Source organism: Neltuma alba, unplaced genomic scaffold, assembly GCF_004799145.2.
Source record: "Neltuma alba isolate B1F8T4 unplaced genomic scaffold, ASM479914v2 tig00012905_pilon, whole genome shotgun sequence".
NCBI classification, from domain to species: Eukaryota; Viridiplantae; Streptophyta; class Magnoliopsida; order Fabales; family Fabaceae; genus Neltuma; species Neltuma alba.
Window position 1 is genome coordinate 1 of NW_021637275.1, and position 21,728 is coordinate 21,728.

Genomic DNA, 21,728 nt, shown 5'->3' on the forward strand with positions numbered 1-21,728 from the left:
GTGAGGGATCTGAGATGTGGCACACTCACTACGTCGGGCAAGCACACAGCACAGAATAGTGAGATCATTTCCAAGGACAACAAATAGCCATGTGTAGATTGTTGCCCATCTAGCCATATCTTTTTCCTCTCTTGCCAGTATGATACGGTTGAAGCCATCCCCTCTCGAGGAGTAACCGTGGGAACATAACCAATTTCCTCCTTGGCTTTAAGGTAGGAGAAAATAATGGGTAACCCCCACCTGTCAAAACACAACACGAAAGTTTAGTAACGTAGAACTTGAAATCATGAAAATGATGTAAATCTAATTTGCAAATCATGATTCTGCGCATCTTCATCCACATTTATAAAAGCTCCTGACAACAGTTTACAGAGAGATGCAAACCAAGAAGAGAATGAAAAGGCTACAAGTCCCATCTATATAGCAAAAAAAAATTAGAGGACCGACCTTGTGTACTTCAGACGGAAGGATAAGTGGCTGAGGAAGCCACCGCAGTTCAGCCACGGGTATAGATTGTATAGAGTCCCCAGAAAAACCTTGCAAGCAAAAGAGCGTGATCCACGATATAAGGAAGTCTTTGGTAGTTCATAGCCCAAGCTTCTAACAAGAGGTTTGAATGAATTCAAAAGTATTAACCGGAGAACCTGTACAAAGAAGTGTCAACTAAGTTTCTTAAATTTCCACGTACTGTCAATAGACACAGTGAATAAAGAAATTATTACCATCAGATACAAAGTATGACTGGCCAGCAGCGATAGGGTGCTTTCCTTTTCTAGGAATATCATCTAAAAGTCCCATACTTGCCAGTATAAGAGCAAGTCCAGATTGTCCACATACCCAATCTGACTTGACACTATGGTCGCCGATTCTGAAATAGCAACAGACCCAACTTTGCCATGGTTATGATCCTTGGAAGGGTGCCTTTTTCACCTGGCCCATAGATTGCAGCTGGCGACACGGCGCAGGTGTAAAAACTCCCATTCCCATTCTTTACAAAATTAAAAAGTTATGCAACTCGGTCAATAATATGATATTGATAGCCACCAGTTGAAGGAATTGAAGACAATGGCCAAAATCATCTTTCAATTTGTCAGTGCCAGAAAAGATTATGACTACTGCAGCATCAAAATTCATGACAGCAGACACAATACTAGTAGCAAAAACTTACTGCAGCAAGTTTTTTCAATCATTCTTTTTAAGTACATTATTTAGGTAGAAAGTGATCCTGCTGCATTCGTACACAAGCTCAGAACTGGTGGCAAAAACTTACCTAAAAGGGCGGCCATTGTTCTTTAGAACCAACGGTGTTATTGATTTACTGCGCGCCCATATGGATCAACATGGTCATCGATTGGGAAATAAGGCAAAGTCTCGTTTCCGTTGATAATCTCCTACCGCCAAAGACAACATTGTATGTGCTAACATAGACAAGCCTTTTGATGCCATGGAGAACACAAGCGTCCAAATGTGGCAAGTCCCGTTGATATTGACCTCGTCAACACGACCAAATTGCAGCATCTTCTTTCCCAGACATTACCGAAGGAGGCCAGGTGAAAACACAATCCGCCCCACGCAGGACACTTTCAACATCTTCTTTTCGGGTAACATCCCCTGATCGTCCAATAAACTACTTAATTAATTACATATATGATTAAATATATTATATATGTTTTACATGCAATGACTGTGAGGCGGCAGAAAGTGAATGCATAGAGGGATAGTGCTTATCACGAGAGGTCAAAAGATATTGACATAACAATGATGTAAATGCAACCATCCAAACAGGAAATGGAATGATACATTGTCATAAACAGAGAGAAAAACGCAAATTATGACTCATGATCAAGTGCGTGAATGAAAAGAAAGATGAAAAAGGACATAAACTAAAAAGAGAAATCGAAAACCCTAAGAGAGCAGCATAAAATGGGAATGGAATCAGGGAGGGATAAGTAAAGAAGAAAGAAGAGGAACCTTGAACGCAGAGAACGCCTTTGCGATTGAGAAGATTGGACAAGGAGAAGAGGGTCGAAGATCAAAGGCTCGACCTGGTGAGCACCTCTGCGAACAAGCTCCAAGCATAGAGCAGAGCCGACAATCCGAGTCCACCGGTAACTACGAACGTGTTGTCCTCTATGCCTTCATTCTCGCTTAGTGCATCTTTCTCTTTCCGATCTCTTCTCTTTTCTTTTCCCCTTTCAGATTCAGAGTCGCCTTTGGAATTCGGGAATTCCCTCGCCTCGTCAGCCCAAAAGTATAGCCACCCCGCGGCCCCCCAAATTATCTCTCTTGGTAATTAGGAAACCAATTCCGCGGCGTCCAAACGGTTTTCCGATCGAACGATGCATTTTTTCATTTCTAGTCACTAACTCTTACCAACTCCAGTTGGACAAATTTTAAAAAAAATATTCTTCCCATTTTAAATATAAATTTTTTTTTATAATTACAAAAAAAAATGTATATTTAGGATCAGAAGAGTTTTTTTTTAATCATTATTCATTTATTCCTTTGCCCAAAACATTTTTATATTTGAAATTTCTTGCCAGGATTTTTATGTTTGTCATTAGTAGCGTTGGTTGTGAAAATTTATAAATTTAAAAGATAAGCACATAGAAGTCTTATATTAATTTACCAAAGTAAACATTTCAATTAATTTCTATATTTAAGATAAGGGAAGTATTCTCTTGAGAATATTTACAAAATCAACTACATAGAGAAGACCTTGTTCTTTTTGTTTCGGTTCAACTACCGCATAGGGGCTTTGATGTATGATCTTCTGGATCATTGCATCGCCAGATCCAATAATCTTCGGATTCATTTTGTGATTTGATGAAATGGCTTTTTTTTTTTTTTGGGACTCGGTCAGCCGGCAGGGTGGTTCATGTTTGCTTGAATTTTTGGATAATTTTTTTGTTGGTTTTGACCTTAGGTTTTCTTTTTCCTAGAGACAATCTTATTTGAAGCATTATTAAGCACTAAACGTTCTCTTTTATCAGGAATCTAAGCATTAGTTCACTATAATACTGAGAGACTGGTCTTTTATACTAAACTCAGTTCTCATTAATTGCCTAATATTAGTTTAACATGTGGAGGAAAGAACAAATAGTAAAAAAAAAAAAAAGAAGAAGAAAATATCTTGTAAACGTGAAATGTCTTTTATACTTCTAAATAAAAGAGCTAATAAGGAAAAATATAAACCATACTGTTAACTATACCAAACAAGGCCTTGAATTCTGGAATATGCATCCAAATGAAAGTTTTATATATATATATATATATCAAATAATGATTCTTGATTTTTTCCATCCTGTGTTAATTCCTACATTTATAGTATTGAACTTTCTCATGGGAAGGATGACACCAGATAAATGTGCAATTATATATTATGACAGAATGAACACATCATTCCCATTTTTTTCAAGTCTTGACTCTAGCAACGAAACGGGTTCAAGATCTCAAATAAAGAAAGAGAAGAAGAAAAGAACTGTCTTTACAGGGGCTTCTGTAACGAGTAATGAGTGCAGCAAGGCTGGAAATAAAACTGTATTGATCGCAATCTGTTTATTGAAGTACATGTAAGATTTTTTTCTCTGAGGCTAAAAAGTACATGTGATTGCTATAACTAAAGAGTAACAACATATAACCATCCCGGACAAAAAATAGAATAAATGAAATTGGTTGAAAAGGAAAGGAAAAAGCTAGAAGAAGTTGAAGGAGTGAAAAGAGAAGGAGAAGCATAAGAGCACAAGTATAAGCGTCAAGAAGATCGTTTCTGAGCAGACCAGAAATCAGCTTTGAGGCCTCCTCTCCTCACTGCCTTCAGAATTTTGTTCTTGTGTGCATATCCTGTCACACCACCACTTTCTGTCTCTTCCCATCCACTTCCACTTCTCTATCCCTGCATCTCCAATATATTCACTAATCCTCATAACTCCGTTCTTAAATTTGTATGAAATCTGAGGTAAGTAACATAGACATCACACAACTTAAAAAAAATTTCAGAGAGTATTCATATACCGAACCTTTTAATTTTGACAGCATTTCCTCAGTCTTTTCTCATGGATCCCCCCATCTCTACCTTCAACTCCACGCTCTGTAAATACAAATCATCACATCATCATCATGATGATGCCCCCTTTTGATGAATTCTATGTTAAAACTGAAAACATGCTGGACACACCTCATCTAGTTTGAAGCAATGTACTTACCTCCATGAAAACTTGAGAGTCCAGCGACAGATCACAGCGAAAGATGAGCAGCTATAACGTGGAGAAGCAATAATGAATCGATAGGAGTTTTGACACAACAGGGTGATAGGGTCTGCGTATTTATATATAGAATCAAGAAACCAGAAACCCACAGATAATAAAGCAGAGATGTGTCTTGGGTTTCGAATTGAGGGTTAGTTGGAGAGACAGAAAAACAAAACTCGTGCTTTTCACAGAAACAAGGCCTATGATTACGACACTACTGAGAAAAGAAGAGTTTATTTTCAGAATTTTGAAGCTCAGCTCCCACTCCAAGGCAGCTTCAAGTCTGCGCGCAAGGGCAAAGCATTATAGGATTGAGAATTTGAAATGATTGGGTTTGACGGGTCCAACTTAGCTTTTCTTTTCTTTGGAAAGATCCGGGACCCTACTTTTGATCTGTTCATCATGCTTATTAACCAAGTAAGGATTCAAGGGGACAATCTGTACATATATATGTTCCTTTTGAGTATCTGTCATGTACTCATTCTTTACACGTCAATTCTAATCTCACTCTCAACTATTTCATTCACATCGTTTTCACATGAATAGATCAGAGTAGTAATGAATAAAAAGAAAAGGAGCTTACAATAAGAATGAAAAAGAGAAAAGAGAGAATAGAAACGTTGTAAAATATATGGATACGCAGATAAGATAATGAACCAAGCAGCAAGTTTGGTATATTTTTGGCCCGCATATACTTTCTCTCAGGTAGTCTCAGCTTTACTGCTGTAATATTTCACTTTTTCTAAATATGCCCTTCGCTTTCAATCCATTTTGTTGTCCACAAAATAAAAGCATATGATGCTATATAATAATACTCTCTCTGATTCTCAAAGTAAGACCTGTTTGTTAATATAATTTACACTATAAAATAGGTTTTATATTTAAAAGGGAAGGAGTAATAAGCTAAGCATAGTTGGGATCCACATAGCCTAGCTAATCACTTTACCTTTCACTGTCCTCTCCTCTGAATCTCGAATTTTCAGATTCTTCCTTCTCTCGCTTTCTTTTCATTTTTCTTCTGGTTTTAGTTTTTTGAAAACAAAAATCCCTGTGAGTATCAGTGCAGCCAACTAGAGAGTTACGAGATAAATCAATGATTATACGATATAATTGTGCGTATAATGCGTGTAAATGTAAGATATGCAACCATCTCTTGTCTCTAACATAGGAAATACTACTACCTCCTCCAGGTGAATTATAAGAACTAGTTGACTAATTTGAAGAAATTAAGAAAATAAGTTAAATTAGTTATTTGTAATAATAGTTGTTCTCTTTCCTAAAATATACTTGCTAATTAGTTTTATTAGCTTAAACTATTATTATTAGAGGGACTACTTTGAAAAAAAACACATAATAAGAGAAACAAAGTAGATTAAGATCTTATAATAGGACCAAAATAAAAGTAAAGCAAGGTCTTAATCTACTCATTCACAATATCTACTCCACTTGTAAATTGTACTGACCCTTTCAATTAAAAATGCAGTGATTGTCAAATAAAAAATCCATAAAGTTAATTTTAATTTGTTACACTAATGCGGTTGAAGTTTTCATATTTATTAAATATTTGAAATTTAAATCCATTGACACCGTGAATAAACAAATAGATTGAACAAAAATCGACAACCATGACAAAACAATATTATTAGAATTAAAATACTCGGATCTAACTACACATCATCTAATTTGGCAGTAACCCGTATTTGACAATCACATAATTTATCTTCTTTCTACTGAATTTAATTGGTTAATTTAATTCCATTTAAATGTACTATAACGTAACGTAGATATAAATTGACTATGTCGTGTCATCATCAGTTGATTGGTGAGGTTTTGTACAGATCAATATAATTAAGTTCCGTTGAAATCGAATCTTCTGTTTAGTGTGTTTTTGTTCTGTTTTTTTTAGGTCGTTATAAATCTTTGTCATGTTGTATGTATAGTGTTGGGAAATTCAGGATTGGTTTTTTAGTAAATGGAAATGTTTTTGTGGCCCAATTAAAGAAGGCCCAGTGAATGATAGGACTTAGGACCTTCTGTGCATGATAACATGGCTGCTGGTTAAATTAAGCCTTGTATGGCGATAGTTTTAAAAAATTATTTATAATACGTTTTATTATAATTGAGACAAATTTTTTTTTATATACTCACTTTATATTTCATAAATTATTATTAAAAATTTACTTATCAACTATTTCAAATGGATCCTAAGTGAATGGACAGAGTAGATGCATGCCTCAATTTGCATTTATTTATTTATGACAAGATAATCATGCATTGCAACAACAAAAGATGTGATTAAAATAAATCATTTACAGTTAACAGCTTGTTGCCTTATTAACAATGTCACTTGTCATACTTAAATGAGATCTTGAGTTTGGGATTGATGTTAATATATCTTATTGTGTTTTATTTTGATGGGCAAAATGCATCATCTTAAGGCTTATTTGGAAAGCTGTCTTTGATTGTACAGAATACAATATAAATATATAAATAAAATTTTATCTCAACTTATATAAAAATGCTTATAAATACTTATAAATGACGGACCCAAACAATCCCTCAGTGAATGCAAGAAGGAGAGTCTATCAAGCACCAGGAAATGGAAATAACAAGTACTCTTTTGGGTTTTTTTTAATAAGAGCTTAATAATTAAGTTACATTTTTAAAAAATAGTTAAAATTAGTAAAAAAATAACAAAATGTAAGGAGTAAACTTTTTTACCAATATAACTTTATTTATGAGGGGATAAGTAAGAGAGAGAAGCATAAATAAAAATGTAGTATGGCAATTTGGCAGCCTTTTAATTAATACAATATGTAAAATTAATTAGAAACAAATAATAAAATGTATTAAATATTAGCATCAACACAATTTAAGATTCTTATAAAAACCGATTGAATATTTTGAACGTTCACATGAAAAATGATTGGTTGGCATTTATGAACTTGCCTGGTTCTGCTTAGATCTGAGCAGCCAAGATCATGGATATTCTCGAAACAGCCTTTGGGGGTCAAAGGATGTGGATTCCGTGCAAGGAGTTACTATGCCGCTCTGAGGGCGCGTCGCTATGTGTCCCACTATTAGTCGCTAGTTTTGATCCACAATGGCGAATAAATGAAATGCAATTTGCCTGCCGTGTCCACCGGTTAACATCGTCAGGTCAGCTCTCTGACTTCTCCCTAACACTACTTCCTGTCTTAGTTTGATTTTTAATTTTATTTTAAATATAAAATCAATTTTTTATCAATTTATTTTACCTATTTTTGTTTAAAATAGTCTTTATATAGTTTATACATGTTAAATATTTTATTAAATAGTAGTTTTAGTTAATAATATTTTTATCCTTAATTAAAAAATACTTGACTAATTTAAATAGATTAAAAAAACTAGTTAGGTTAGTTATTTGTAATAAATAGGTATTATTTTTTCTAAAATATTCTTGCTAATCAAGTATAGTGACTAGAACAGCTATTATTATTGTAAGGACTACTTTAAAAAAATAAATAAATATAACAAACAAAATGGATTGAGATTTTATATTTAAAACTAAAACAATAATCAAACAAGCTTTTATGTTAATGATCAGAAGTAGTACATGATTAACGAGAGTATTTCAGTAAAAACAATACATAATAACAAATTTTCTTGATATACTCAAATTAGTCAACTAACTCTTATATTAAATATAAGATATAGTATTTATCAACTTTCAGCTTAAAAATGTTTACATAATTTTTTTTATTATTACAAGAATATTTTTGTCTGGGATTATAAACTCTATCCAACCCAACCGTATGCTTTAATTTTACAGAGTTTGATGGGGCCAAAAAAAAAACGGAGGGAGAGAGAAGTCAGAGCCTGCACAAGACAGCCAACTTTTTGCATTTACTCTTTATTATAAATTTTAAATAACTAATTTATATCTAATAAAAAATTAGTTGAAGTTATTTTAAAATAATAAGTATATTAAAAATATATTTTTGTTTTCAGATATAATATTTTTATAATAAATGAGAAAAATAATAAAAAATAAATATAAAAATGTGATAAAAAAGAATGTGGCAGAAGAAAGAATAAATAATTAAATGCAAATTGAAAAAAAAATAGAATTATAAATAGAATTAGAAGGAGTATTCTGCACCATTGACCTAATCTAGCGGGTAAAAATATGACACCTGGCGAGACGCACTCGGTGCAACGAGCTGTTCCGCGCACGGAATCCTCAGCCTTTGTCAAGTCACTCAAGTGAGCGGGATGTCTTGTTGAGTAGCGACTGGTGAGTGAGACTGCAATGCCTTGCTGAGTGGCGAGTGGCGCAGTGCTGACGACGGATGCTTGGACTTGGAAGAATCCAATGAATCAATTCAATGACAGATAAGATCCCAAAATGACTAGAACACTGAGAGATTACCGACGTCCTTGGAAGGGATTTAGACGAAAAATTGAAATTAGCTCTTACTAAAATTTCACTCTGCCCATATTTATCCCTTCCGTCTTCCGAGGTTCTTCCCCTTTCTTGGTACTTACCGGTGTTTTAGAATTTCAAAGATCTTATATGTGATTAAGATGGTTTTTTTGGGTCCTGCTTGTGATTCCTCCTTTAATTATTGGGAGGCAATCATGCTTTATAACGACGCAATGCCAAATTGCCAACAAGTGATCACAGAATTTTGGGGTGAGAATAGTACCCAGTCCTGGTTTTATCAAAGATTCATCGACATCTATAATTACGAAATGAAAGCGACCCCGAAACTCCCAGCATTTGTTGACGTAACGTCACATCATTAGTGGAAATCAAACACTTACGATAAAACAAATGAGTGCGTTACCATAAGGCGTTAGCAAAAAAAGGTACAACAGCCAATGAGTCGTATACATATAAAAAAGTTTTTAAAAAATACCTGTTAAATTTTAAAATGATAACTGGATGATTCTGATAGATTTTGAGTGATTAAACCCTTTCAATTATTGTTATTATTATTATAAATTAATCAGCATAGCTTATTTATTTTTTTAAAATTCAATGCTGTCATTTTCTCTAAGAAAGAGGTAGCATTTGGTTGAACAAATAGAAAACTAGAATATCTCACCAATATTATGACAAAAAAAATTTACACTTCAATTTTTTATTCAGAACACACTTTTAACATATTTTATTTGTCGAAATTAAAAAAAATTTAAACCTCATTAAATCTATTTTAAAATTTAATTATTTTTTACTTTTATCCTTATTTTTTGCCAAACTTTTACCCATATTCAATATATATACTTTTTCAAGAAAATAAGAATCTACAAAACAATAAATTAAAAATAAAATTATACATTTATACAATAAATTTAGAGAGACGGCCCATATTGAGAATAAAAAGAAATGCTCTTTCTCCACCCTATAAATATCTCACCTCTTTCAAGCTAATTTTTATTTCGTAAGTACTCTCAATTAATGTTCGAAGTTCTACCCTATTTTTTTTAATAATTTCTTAATTAATGCTCATAATTTAATAACAGATACTCACTCCGGACTATTCTATAAAAATTAATAAGTGTTTTTTCATAAACCAAAGAAAACAGATAAAAACAATCAATATATTATATATCTACTTTTCTTTCACAAATCCCTCATTAAAATTTTTTGTGTATTTTCTTAAAATTATTCTTTTTTGGCCACAAGAATTTATCACGTCAAATCAATTTTTTTTCCCTGAAGAAAACGATATACGGGAATAAATTAAATAAAAAATAAAAAATCGTGACAAGCGAAACCCCTGCGTAGATATTATATTATACGCCCACAAGTACAAATTGATAAAATCGAGGCCCACCGTCTTTGATATTGGCATGTTAGGTTAGGCCCATACTGTGGACGACACGTGACCTCCATGTGATGTTTACCTTGCTCGTTCAAACACCAATCATGCTCGCCATGATCAATCTAGGTTTGCGATTTAATGCGAAGCGAGCTCGCGGCTAAAATATCGGGGGCCTAAAAATGCCAAGAGGAAGAAGGAAGAAGAAGAGGGAAGAAGAAGGAGGGAAGGAGGAAAACGCCGAATAAATCTCCATGGAAACCATTTCAAATCTAAATCTGAATTTATCTTTAAAATATTATTACTTCCGATTGAGAACTCATTTGTAAACTACAAACATAATATTATAATTAGAACAGGAGGTAATAAATTGTGTCTAAGAAAATTATTTTTTTAAGCTCTATGAGATTTGAGATTCTAATAACATGAGAAATCAAGCACCATGCTTTTACATACTTTTTATTTATTTATTTATTTTAATAAAATATGGATATCCTTTTATTAAAAGCAATCATATTTGAGATACTGTCAAGCACTAAATATAGGTATCTTTTCTAACGGGAATTCAAATCTTAATTTGTCACGTTGTGAGGAACTAACAACTTTCGTTAAACCCAATTCCTGTTGGTTTATTTATTTTCAATTGATCTCTTAAGTTTCAGATACAAATAATAAGGATTACGACGACTCTAACAGCCTCAAATATTTTTTCGGATACATCTGTGTTTCGCGGCCTAAAATATTTTGTGATATATACAACACTCTTAAAGTATTTTTTTCTTGCCTTGGTGTTGGACTAAAAAAAATTTACGGTGCTAATACATCTAAAAAAATACTATAAAGTACTAAATGCTTCAAAAAAATTTCAAAGTATTAGACACACTTGAAAATTTTTTCAGGAAATTAGATGTATTACAAAATACTTTAAGATATTCAATGTGCTGGAAAAAATACTTTAAAGTATTATATGCATTTTAATCTTGGATAATAAAATAAAATAAAATTTTTACACGTATTTCTCATTAAAAGTAATGATCCAAAATTTTAACATAATAAGGTCCACTGCTATTTATCGTGATGGGCATTCAAGTAACCCGTGAAAAAATATTTTAATATTTATTAAGTTTATTTGATATTATTAGATTAGGTTTGATTATTCACATTTAATTAATAACAAATCTCTTAAAGTGGTTTTATTTTGCCTACATGAGACGAACTCTCAGACAAATGTAAAAGACAAACACGTTCCCTTCACCGAACTAGCTTCACCCAATTACTATTGATCATGGTGAGCTTATTTTTATTATTACTGTGTGGGGCATACAATTTTTTAATAATGCTAGTAATATTAAATAAAGAGTACTTGCAGTAATTTTTATATAATATCTATGGAGACCACAAAATTTTTACAGTAATTTTAGATTATTTTTATTTGTATAATAATGATTATTAGAATGTCATGGCATGACGAGAGCGTGCTGAGGAATATTTCGAATCAATTAAGAATCAAAGAGAAAAAATTAAAACGCATGCAAAGCAGGGCGCTCTGTATAATATGCAATCATGCATTATTAACAGACAAATTATTAGTGTTAATGAAAGATTAATAGGAGACGGTAATCTGAGGAGCCAGGTGGCACATGGAGGATCATATGCTTTGTCAGGTGGGTCCCATTTGAAAATTTTAAAAAATAGATCTGAGAATTAAGGGGTGTTTGGATAGAAAACAAACCATGGTTTCAGAAGTGCTTTTACGGATTACGAAGTAAATATGTGGAGGAGATTACCTCGTTTTGCGGAAAAATGCTTCTGAAACCATGGTTTTGGGTTTCCCAAACACCCCTTTAGTGAGAATCCCTCCACTGTCTCTCTCTCTCTCTCTCTCGCGCTGGTTTCCTGTCTGCTTCCCAATTACCCCGTAAAATGATAAAATGATAAAATATACCAGCAATCATTGGGACACACAGTGCCTTTGAGACCGTACGAATTACCCATTTTGGCCTCCTTCAATTAAATAGCCTCCCAGACGCAAGTTGCAAACTTTGAAAATTTTGAGAAAGTGAAAGGTTAAATTAGTCCACTACGATATGCCAGTCATGAAAGGCGACTGAAAAATAAAATAGCGGATGAAATGAAAATTTATGTTCATGACTAAATACCTTAATATTCAGAGCCATAGAGCCAAGGTCAAAAAAAAAAAAAAACCATAGAGCTAAATATATTTGGGAATATGCAGTTGATGTCGGTTTTTTTGAATGGGTATGATATTCAGTTTGTTTTTTGAAATTTTAATTTTTATACATTTTGAATCAACCCTTACTAGCTTTCAAGTGGCTGAAACTCACCAATATTTATTGCGTCAATTAGATTTATAAAACTCATTCATTTTTAATTTTTATTCTACCTTTTTTCCTTTTTATTTTTCCTATCATTTTCCCTTCTCGACATTAATTAGCTAATGCTTCCCATTTTACTTTGTTGTCTCATGCTCGATAATTTTATCGTTCCCAGCTATTTTAAACATGCACCCGATTTTTTTTCCAAATAATGCTGAATTCATCATAATCAAATCTTTGGCTAATATTTTTCCACACCCCACACAAAATCACCGGAGATTTTTTCACGTCCCTCCACATGGTATGTTTGAGAAACATGAAGACGGGATGAGATTCAAATAAATGAATTCCTTCCACCTCACATCATATTTCCATCTGTCCCTTTTATTGAAAAGAACCGTCTCCCGGTTTTTCACGCAGCCCTTTTTCTTGAACTTGCAAGAAGCCTTCACCAAACTCTCAGCTGCTCCCAATTTACTATGTGCATCTTTTATATACTCTTTCGTTTATAATATAATTCTTTCTTTTTTGTCTACATATAAATTAAGCTTATAATATCTAGGGTATTGAATATTTACTTTTTTATTTTATAATTTTTTATCCACGTGAACTGATTAAATAGTCAGATTTATATTGTGAATTGGAGGAATGCATATACATAGATTCACACATATGATATATTTTTATAAGTCTTAAATTCTATTGATCAAAAGTAGAAACAAATTTAAGCGTCAGTGGACTTTAAATTATTTCCTCCGTCTGTATTCATTTTTTTATTCAAAATTTCATTTCCTCCATTGCTAACAAAAATGAAAATAAGTAATAATTAATTTTTTTTACTTTTTTTATCTTACAATGTCTCTTTATTAAAATTTTAGAACTCTACTTGTTTATGTTTTTTTAAAATCAAATTTATTAAAATTTTTGTTCTTTAAATTTTTCTCATATCAAATATAAGGTTAACCATATTCTATATTTTAAACTTTTTTGCTTTAAAGTATAATTATTACTACATCTAGTTCTTAATATAAAAGTTAATTTAATTTTTAATTTAGTTTTAAATATAAAATCTTAATTCATTTTATCTATCACATTTATTCATTTTTTTGAGATAATTATTATAATAATTGCATATGTTAAATATTTCATCAAATGACACTTGATTGTTAGAATATTTTAAAAAAATAACACTTATTTATTATAAATAATTAATTTAAATAATTTTTTAAATCTATTTGAATTCACTAATTAATTTTTATATTAAGTATTTCAGTTAACCAGTTTTTATATTAAACAGCAGAGGCGGTATTTTTTTTTTTCCTGGGGTAGTTAAGGGTGCAGCTTTAAACGGAGGACAAAACTGAAAAAGAAGAATTAACTTTTACATATTATATAGATATCACTTTACCAACTACTAGGCTTTTCTTCTTTTTTTTTTGGTCGAAGACCCTCCACTAGTGTTGAAATGCTTAGTTTTTAGATAAAACAATTAACAATATGTATAATACTTGTTTTGATATGAAAACATTTATAATACGGTATAAATGTAATTTACTTTTGGATAAATTGTGAATTATAAATCTCAACGGTTAATTGAGGTTAAAACCTTGAGAGCTTAATAACACTACATCGATTGTTTAATACAAGACCTTCTTGACTTAGTTTAACTAAATTAAGCAAGTTTATTAAATTAGTTATTTATAATAAATATGGGTTATCTTTTCTAAAATAATTATGTGTATTAGTTAAAACTACCATTTGATAAAATTTTTAACACGTGTGACTAATATAAAGATTATTTTAAAAAAGATGAATAAATACAAAACAAAATAAATTTAAGTCTTATATTTAAAATTAAATTAAAAGTTAAACTAGTTTTTGTTTATAAGTGATACTACCTCCGGTCCTAATTATAAGACCCGGTTAACTAATTTGAGGAGATTAAGGAAGTAAGTTAAGTTAGTTATTTGTAATAAATAAGTGTTGTTATTCCTAAAATATCCTTGCTAATTAAGTGTATTGGCTAGAACTATCATTATTAGAAGGACTATCTTGGAAAAAAATACATAAATATGAGAGACAAAATGGATTGGGGTGTTATAATTAGGATCAAACAAAAAGTCAAACGGGATCTTATATTAAGTACCGAGGTAGTATTTGTTGGGAATAAAATAAAAATTATTGGTTTAATTATTAAAAGGGTTCCAGAATCCACAGCTTTCCTAGTCCCCACTTTCTGGTAAATACTAGGTGGAAAATGATCACTGATACTGCAATTTTCAATTGGGAGGCTATAGAAACTGATGGTGATATAGGGGAGAATCGAGGGGGAGATATATGTGTATGTGTGTATATATAAAATGTACCCACTCTCTTACTTCGTGATCTGCCAGACTCCTTCAGTTCCTGATCTGGAGCTCTTTTTGTCCTTTTGCGCAGATTCGACCTCTTCAGCAGCAGCAGTAGCCACCAGCCAGTTCATGCTTCTTCATCATGAATCTTCATTCTTTTTAATCTGTAAATTTAATTTGATATCCAAGCAAGAGCTCTACTTAGGAAGTTCTTTAGTTCAATCTTCTAATCCAAGCATCCAATCTCCTTTTCTTTTCATCTCTTTACAGACGAAATTGCAGTGTAAGCCATCGATATTCTCAGGTATGCTCCTTTTCGTTAGTTGTACTGTTTAAACACGAGCACAGAATTCATGTTTGTGCCGGTGACCATCAGTATCTGCTTATGAAAATTTGATGATATTCCGAGCTTAACCTCATCACCGCGTTCCGTTTGTCGAAATTCGAGGGGTTAACTTCTGTTCTCTTTTGGTGTGGAAGTGGGAGTGCTTGAGTTGTTGATTCGGATTCTTCGTATTTTCTTAGCAGGTTACTTTACAGGACGCTGCAAACTTAAATTCATCTGTGACTGGAAATGAAGGGAGGAGCCGTGCTAGTGGCTATTGCAGCTTCTATCGGTAATTTTCTGCAAGGATGGGATAATGCTACTATTGCTGGTATTGATTCCTTTTTGCTTCCCTTCAACATCTCCATCTTTTGAATTTCTTTACTAACAATACTTAAAAAGGCAGCTTAACTGCTTAACAAGTGGGCAAGAATTTTACCAACACAAGCTACTTTAGAATCGAAGGAGCAGCCACGTGTACAACAACAAATTTCGATGCCTTACTAAGACGAATATCCCTTATTACGAAAACATGTAGTATAAAAGCGAAGCCTAATATTTCAGCGCTAAAGCAGAAAAATTTCTCGGAAGCTGCAGCTCTGCGTCTGACTGCCTCCCTTTAGCCATGATGCCGCTCAGCCTTCACCTGAATGTTTTCTCTCTTTTCATATATAGCGCAAATAAATGTAAATCAAGCCAATCCGAGCATAGTTACAACTAGTTACTTCTTCTTAAGTAGACAGTGTCTGGCACATGAGGGAGAGCTGGCATCCTGCAACAAATTTATTGGATAATGCTCCAGATTAATGCTTTCTCCTATCCAAACATTGCTGGTTTTAAAATCACCAGTGGCAACGTTCCCTTTTTTATTCTGTTGAATAGCGACCATCCCTTTTAAGTGTACGAAACATATAAGTAAGCTCTGTTCTGAATATCACTCATTTAGGAGAACGAGCTTTTGCCAAGTGATCAAATATTTTGCTGCTAAAAATTCGAATGGTCTGAAAGCAATTAGGTGTAGATCTTTAACATACAGGATGTAGGATTGAACTGGTTTATTTTGCTTGTATTTCTCCTGAGGTACATGATCTATCATGGAACAATTCCGTTCTCTCTGGTTAATTGTGCAAGATTTTTTTGGCCAGTAGCGTAAACCACTGTAATTATAAACAAGTGATGAGGTTGGCTGGCTCTAGATAGAGTTATCAATCTCAATGATCGACTTCTTAACGAGCTACTTGCACTTTTCTTTGCTTTCAGGTGCCATTGTTTACATTAAGAAGGATCTTGTTTTGCAATCAACTGTTGAAGGACTTGTGGTAGCCATGTCCCTCATTGGAGCAACATTGATTACAACCTGCTCAGGTTCCATATCAGATTGGCTTGGTCGGCGTCCAATGTTGATAATATCATCTACGCTTTACTTTTTCAGTGGTTTGGTGATGTTATGGTCCCCAAATGTGTATGTGTTATGTATAGCTAGGCTACTAGATGGATTTGGTATCGGTCTTGCTGTTACTCTTGTGCCAGTCTACATATCTGAGACCGCTCCATCTGATATAAGGGGATCTTTAAATACACTTCCACAGTTCAGTGGTTCAGGAGGCATGTTTGTCTCATATTGCATGGTTTTTGGCATGTCATTGACAACCTCTCCTAGCTGGAGATTAATGCTCGGGGTTCTTTCTATTCCCTCCCTCATCTATTTTGTATTAACAGTATTTTTCTTGCCTGAGTCTCCTCGGTGGCTAGTGAGTAAAGGAAAGATGGTCGAGGCCAAAAGGGTTCTTCAGAGATTACGGGGCAGGGAAGATGTTTCAGGTATGTTTGTACCTCTACATATGGCCATAGATTGTTTTCTATAGGTTTGGGAGAAGCTTACTTCATTTCGGACAGTGTAAACTTGTAATCATTATCATGACATTCTTGAATCATTTTGGATCATAGACGTGTCAGGAGATGTTTTCATTTCTTCAAAAATTAATTTATATGTTTCTTTTAATTTATATTTTTTCCCTTCCCATCTGATGATGGCGAAATAAATCACAACTTTATTTCCTGTGTCATGTGAGCTCCGCTTTTGAGGCCATAATTCTTATATTAGCCTTTTGCCCATGATTATATGAAGTAAATGGGCTTGGTTTCCTGAAATTGTGGGTTAGTCATAGATGGGGTTCCATTTGAAGGCTTTTGGCCCATTTTGACATGTAAGAAACCCACTAAATAAGACAGCATTTCTGTTTTTACTGAAACTATAAATTCACAACACAATAGCTCTTCTTATATGGGCAAGACTTCAGACATGAAGTATACGAATGTGGTAATGTCGCTGTAGAGTAAGGTGATCAATACAACCGCAAGATTGCTTGTGATTTTTAATTTCTAACTTCACGTGAATTTTTTGTACGTTTTGATAAAATCAAATATTATCTGCTGTAAATCCTTAATTTTCCTCTGTGATTTCATTGCATATCCAATGTCTATTTTCACATATCATCTTTACTTCTTTTTAATTATGATAGTTTCTTTGAGGGATTTATCAGATCCTGCATAATCATAATTTACCGGCAGGTGAGATGGCATTGCTGGTGGAAGGTCTTGGCGTTGGAGGAGAAACAAGCATAGAAGAGTATATTATAGGCCCTGCTGATGAAGTGGCTAATGGCATTGAACCAACAGCAGATAAAGATAAAATCCGGTTGTATGGATCTGAAGCAGGCCTCTCTTGGGTTGCAAAACCTGTCATGGGAAACAGTTCTCTCGGTTTGGCATCCCGTCAGGGAAGCCTTGCCAACCGAAGCATGCCTCTCATGGACCCTCTTGTGACTCTCTTTGGCAGTGTACATGAGAAGCTCCCTGAGACAGGAAGCATGCTTTTACCAAATTTTGGAAGCATGTTCAGCACAGCTGGGCCTCAAATCAAAGACGAACAATGGGATGAGGAGAGCCTTCAAAGAGAAGGTGAAGACTATGCCTCAGATGCTGCTGGGGACTCTGATGACAATTTGCATAGCCCTCTAATCTCACGTCAAACGACAAGTATGGAAAAGGAGATGCCACCTCCTCCTTCTCATGGCAGCATTATGAGCAGCATGAGGCGTCACAGTAGCCTCATGCAAGGATCAAGTGAGGCAGTTGGTAGTACAGGCATTGGTGGTGGCTGGCAGCTCGCATGGAAATGGTCCGAGAAAGAAGGTGAAGATGGTAAAAAACAAGGAGGATTTAAAAGGATTTATTTGCACCAAGAGGGAACTCCCGGATCTCGACGTGGATCCCTTGCATCAGTTCCTGGTGGGGATGCTCTTGGTGAAGGTGAATTTATCCAGGCTGCTGCCTTGGTTAGTCAGCCTGCTCTTTACTCCAGGGAACTTCTTGATCAGCATACAGTTGGGCCTGCTATGGTTCACCCATCTAAGACTGCTTCAGTGGGACCAATATGGAAAGCTCTGCTTGAACCAGGGGTTAAGCATGCATTGTTTGTTGGTGTTGGAATTCAACTACTTCAGCAGGTAATATGTGGTTGCAATAAATGAGCTTTTAACCCATGATCTTGTTGTTTGGAACTTGAAAGCCTGTTTGTTCAGTTTTGCATAATCCAAGGTAAAAATCAAAAAGGTTTGCATAGTCATATTCTTCCAGTCCGAATTTCTTTCTTTCTTTCTTTCTTTTTTTTTTGTTGGCCAGATTCCGGTCCGAATTTCTACTTTGTCTTTTATGTACACAGCATCTTTTCTATTGGTTTATGCCATCCGATCACTGACTAACATCTAATTCTAAATATTTTAATACAGTTTTCAGGAATAAATGGGGTTCTATACTACACTCCCCAAATCCTTGAGGAGGCAGGTGTTGAAGTTCTTCTCGAAAATTTAGGCCTTGGCACGACATCTGCATCATTTCTTATTAGTGCGTTCACAACCTTGTTAATGCTTCCTTGTATTGGTTTAGCCATGAGGCTCATGGATATATCAGGCAGAAGGTATGCTCTTATTCTCCTTCTGGTCTACCTGCTTATTTTTCTTGGAAATGCTTCTGATAGAGCCCAACAGATTAGCATTAGCCTATTAGAAAGGTAGAACCCATAGACTGATAAGTCCCCTAGGCATCCCATACCATTCAATCCAGTACTCAAAAGAATCCTAACAGAGTCCTACCTTTCCCAACTGGCATTATGATGGTAGAAAAGATTCTCTCCCAAAAGACGAACTTGTGAGGAAGCTAGAATCTTTAAACATATAAACCTATCCAGGCACCGTATACACGAAGGACACAATAATAATATCCAAACAGATACATTTTTTTAAAAAAGTTTCTTTTGTGTGTGTGTGTGTTGGTTGTATACTTGATTTGTGATTTATTGGGAATAAGTAACTTACTTGGTTAATGCAGGCAATTACTACTCAGCACACTTCCTGTGCTGATAGTGTCACTCATTATTTTAGTGATTGGAAACATAGCGGACTTTGGGAATGTGGTGCATGCAGTAATATCAACTGCATGCGTTGTAATATATTTCTGCTGCTTTGTGATGGCCTATGGACCAATTCCAAACATACTTTGCTCAGAGATTTTCCCTACAAGGGTCCGTGGGCTCTGTATTGCCATATGTGCCTTGGTGTTCTGGATTGGAGACATCATCGTCACTTACACACTGCCTGTGATGCTTAGTTCCATTGGACTCGCTGGTGCTTTTGGAATTTATGCTGCTGTGTGCTGCATCTCATGGGTATTTGTGTACTTGAAGGTTCCAGAAACCAAGGGTATGCCCCTTGAAGTCATCACTGAATTCTTTGCTGTTGGTGCAAAACAAGCTGCTTCTACCAAGAACGAGTGATACAACCACTAGGTGTTATATATACTCTCCAATGTTAGTTCCTGTCTTTCGTCTTTGAACATTTGTGCTAGTTAGCAGCATCCCCCTAATGGACGAAGTAGAACATGTGTTGTTCTTTCATACGAAATTTTGCATTTTAGATATGAAACTTGGAATATCTTTAGTCGAAAGACTTTAAAAACTCAAAGAAATGTCCCATTATGATGGCGCTATTTTTTCTTCGAATGCCGTATTAATACACACATCCAACTTTTAAACTTTTCATGGACTACTGGCCAAAAAATTTACAACAAGGCGTGTAAGATTGTGAGAATAAGAACAATATTGACATGAAAAGATGGCGAGGGATGACCGATGGTTTATTAAGTACTGGCGTTTCTTCCTCAACGATTTTTTAATTAAATCTTTTAATTCCGCTTTAAAGGAAAACGTAAGAAACAATCACTTTCTTCATATTTTGTATAAGGGGGTGTTTGTATGAAACCAAATCATGGTTTGGAGAATAGCTTCTAGAGAATAGATTTGGAAATAATAGATTTTGTGAAAAAGTAATTTTGATAAAGTGAGAGTGTTTGGATAGTTGTTATTAGAATCACTTTTTATATGTGCAAATTACTAAAAAAGGTATAAGTTAATATGATAATTACATTACAAAAATTTTATCATATATTTTAATTTGAAGAAATAAAATTGTAAATAATATATTTTTACTAGCATAATTAATAATATATTAGATAATGTAATTAATAAATAATTAATATGTGTATATATATTTGATTTTCTCGGTTGAACAATCTAATCCTGGCGGAAAGGAAAAATGATAACATTTGCTAAGAAAGCCGTGAAAACTAAATGATATTACCTTTTTTTTTTTAGGTCAAAGGGAAAACTAAATGATATTATATTTAGAAAATTGGTTTAGCTTCATTAGCGTTCCAGCAAGAAACGAAACTCCCGAAGTCCAAGCAATCGACAGGCCAACAGGCGTGAAATAATTTTTGTGGGTATTTTTGCCAAATAAATGGTTGGCAGCTTCTGACATTCCTAATTATCACTCACATGACTCATTTTCAAGTCCCAGGGGCGAAAAATTCTCACTTTTCAGTAAACCATGGTTTCATTGGCCAAAACCAAGGTTTTTCCTCAAACTAAGGTTTTGATAAAAATGAGACTGTTTGGATATCACCTGGTCTAAACCATGGTTTTGACTCTCAAATTATGGTTTTGAATGATATCCAAACAGGTCCTAAATTAGATAGCCGGATTGACTCAATTAACTCCCCCCCCAAAAAAAGGGACAATGAACAAAAAAAAACTAAAATTTTGTAAATGTCAAACAAGGAATTTCAACAAAAATTTATTGTCATTTATAAATTCAGACTTGTCAATACCAAATAAAATTGTGTTACCAAACCTGATTTGGGATTTGTAATTTCCAACTTTTTTTATCATTCTCTCCAAAAAAAAAAACAGAAAAAAATGTATATCAAGTCAAAATAAACTCCTAATTCCTAAATCCAAAACCGAAAGCAGAACTCTCCAAACTAAAACGAATGCCATTTTTTATTAATTTTAGTTACCCACGTTTTCCCCTCTTATTCCTTACCCACAAGAAAGCCTTTTTCATACTTTTTAAATTTCAAACAAACAGTAATCAGTAGTGACGGTACTGAGTACACGGAATTTAAACAGATGACGTAAAAATGAAATTGTGCTGTCAAAAAATAGGAGTTCAAGTATAATACTCTTCCAGTCTTTTATATAAAACCTATTTAACTAATTTGATTATATTAAAAAAGTTAAGTAAATCAGTTAGTTAGTTATA

General features: G+C 33.8%; 1 protein-coding gene and 1 pseudogene across 4 annotated transcripts; one reads left to right on the top strand and one right to left on the bottom strand.

Annotated features, from left to right (window-relative positions):
* Positions 1-5: 5 nt before the first annotated feature.
* LOC114732349 (short-chain dehydrogenase/reductase family 42E member 1-like) lies at positions 6-14,875 on the bottom strand (annotated as a pseudogene).
* On the top strand, positions 14,650-20,073 carry LOC114732350 (monosaccharide-sensing protein 2). Of its 4 annotated transcripts, none has more exons than XM_028919642.1 (8): positions 14,650-14,734; positions 14,833-14,910; positions 15,015-15,048; positions 15,270-15,400; positions 16,330-16,890; positions 17,641-18,578; positions 18,861-19,048; positions 19,459-20,073. In XM_028919642.1, exons 4-8 carry the CDS (start codon positions 15,319-15,321, stop codon positions 19,901-19,903), a joined length of 2,214 nt encoding a protein of 737 aa, XP_028775475.1. In that variant the 5' UTR covers positions 14,650-14,734; positions 14,833-14,910; positions 15,015-15,048; positions 15,270-15,318; the 3' UTR covers positions 19,904-20,073. The 4 variants fall into 4 exon arrangements, with proteins under 4 accessions (XP_028775475.1, XP_028775474.1, XP_028775473.1 ...); XM_028919641.1 differs by having other exon boundaries at positions 15,273-15,400; XM_028919640.1 differs by having other exon boundaries at positions 14,833-15,048; positions 15,273-15,400.
* The last annotated feature ends 1,655 nt before the right edge of the window (positions 20,074-21,728 follow it).

Bases quoted from the DNA above. Each gene is read 5' to 3' on its own strand.
- LOC114732350 (XM_028919640.1), top strand. From the start codon at position 15,319: ATGAAGGGAGGAGCCGTGCTAGTGGCTATTGCAGCTTCTATCGGTAAT. The intron at 15,401-16,329 runs GTATTGATTCCT...CTTTGCTTTCAG, and splicing joins GGATAATGCTACTATTGCTG to GTGCCATTGTTTACATTAAG. The intron at 19,049-19,458 runs GTATGCTCTTAT...TGGTTAATGCAG, and splicing joins ATGGATATATCAGGCAGAAG to GCAATTACTACTCAGCACAC.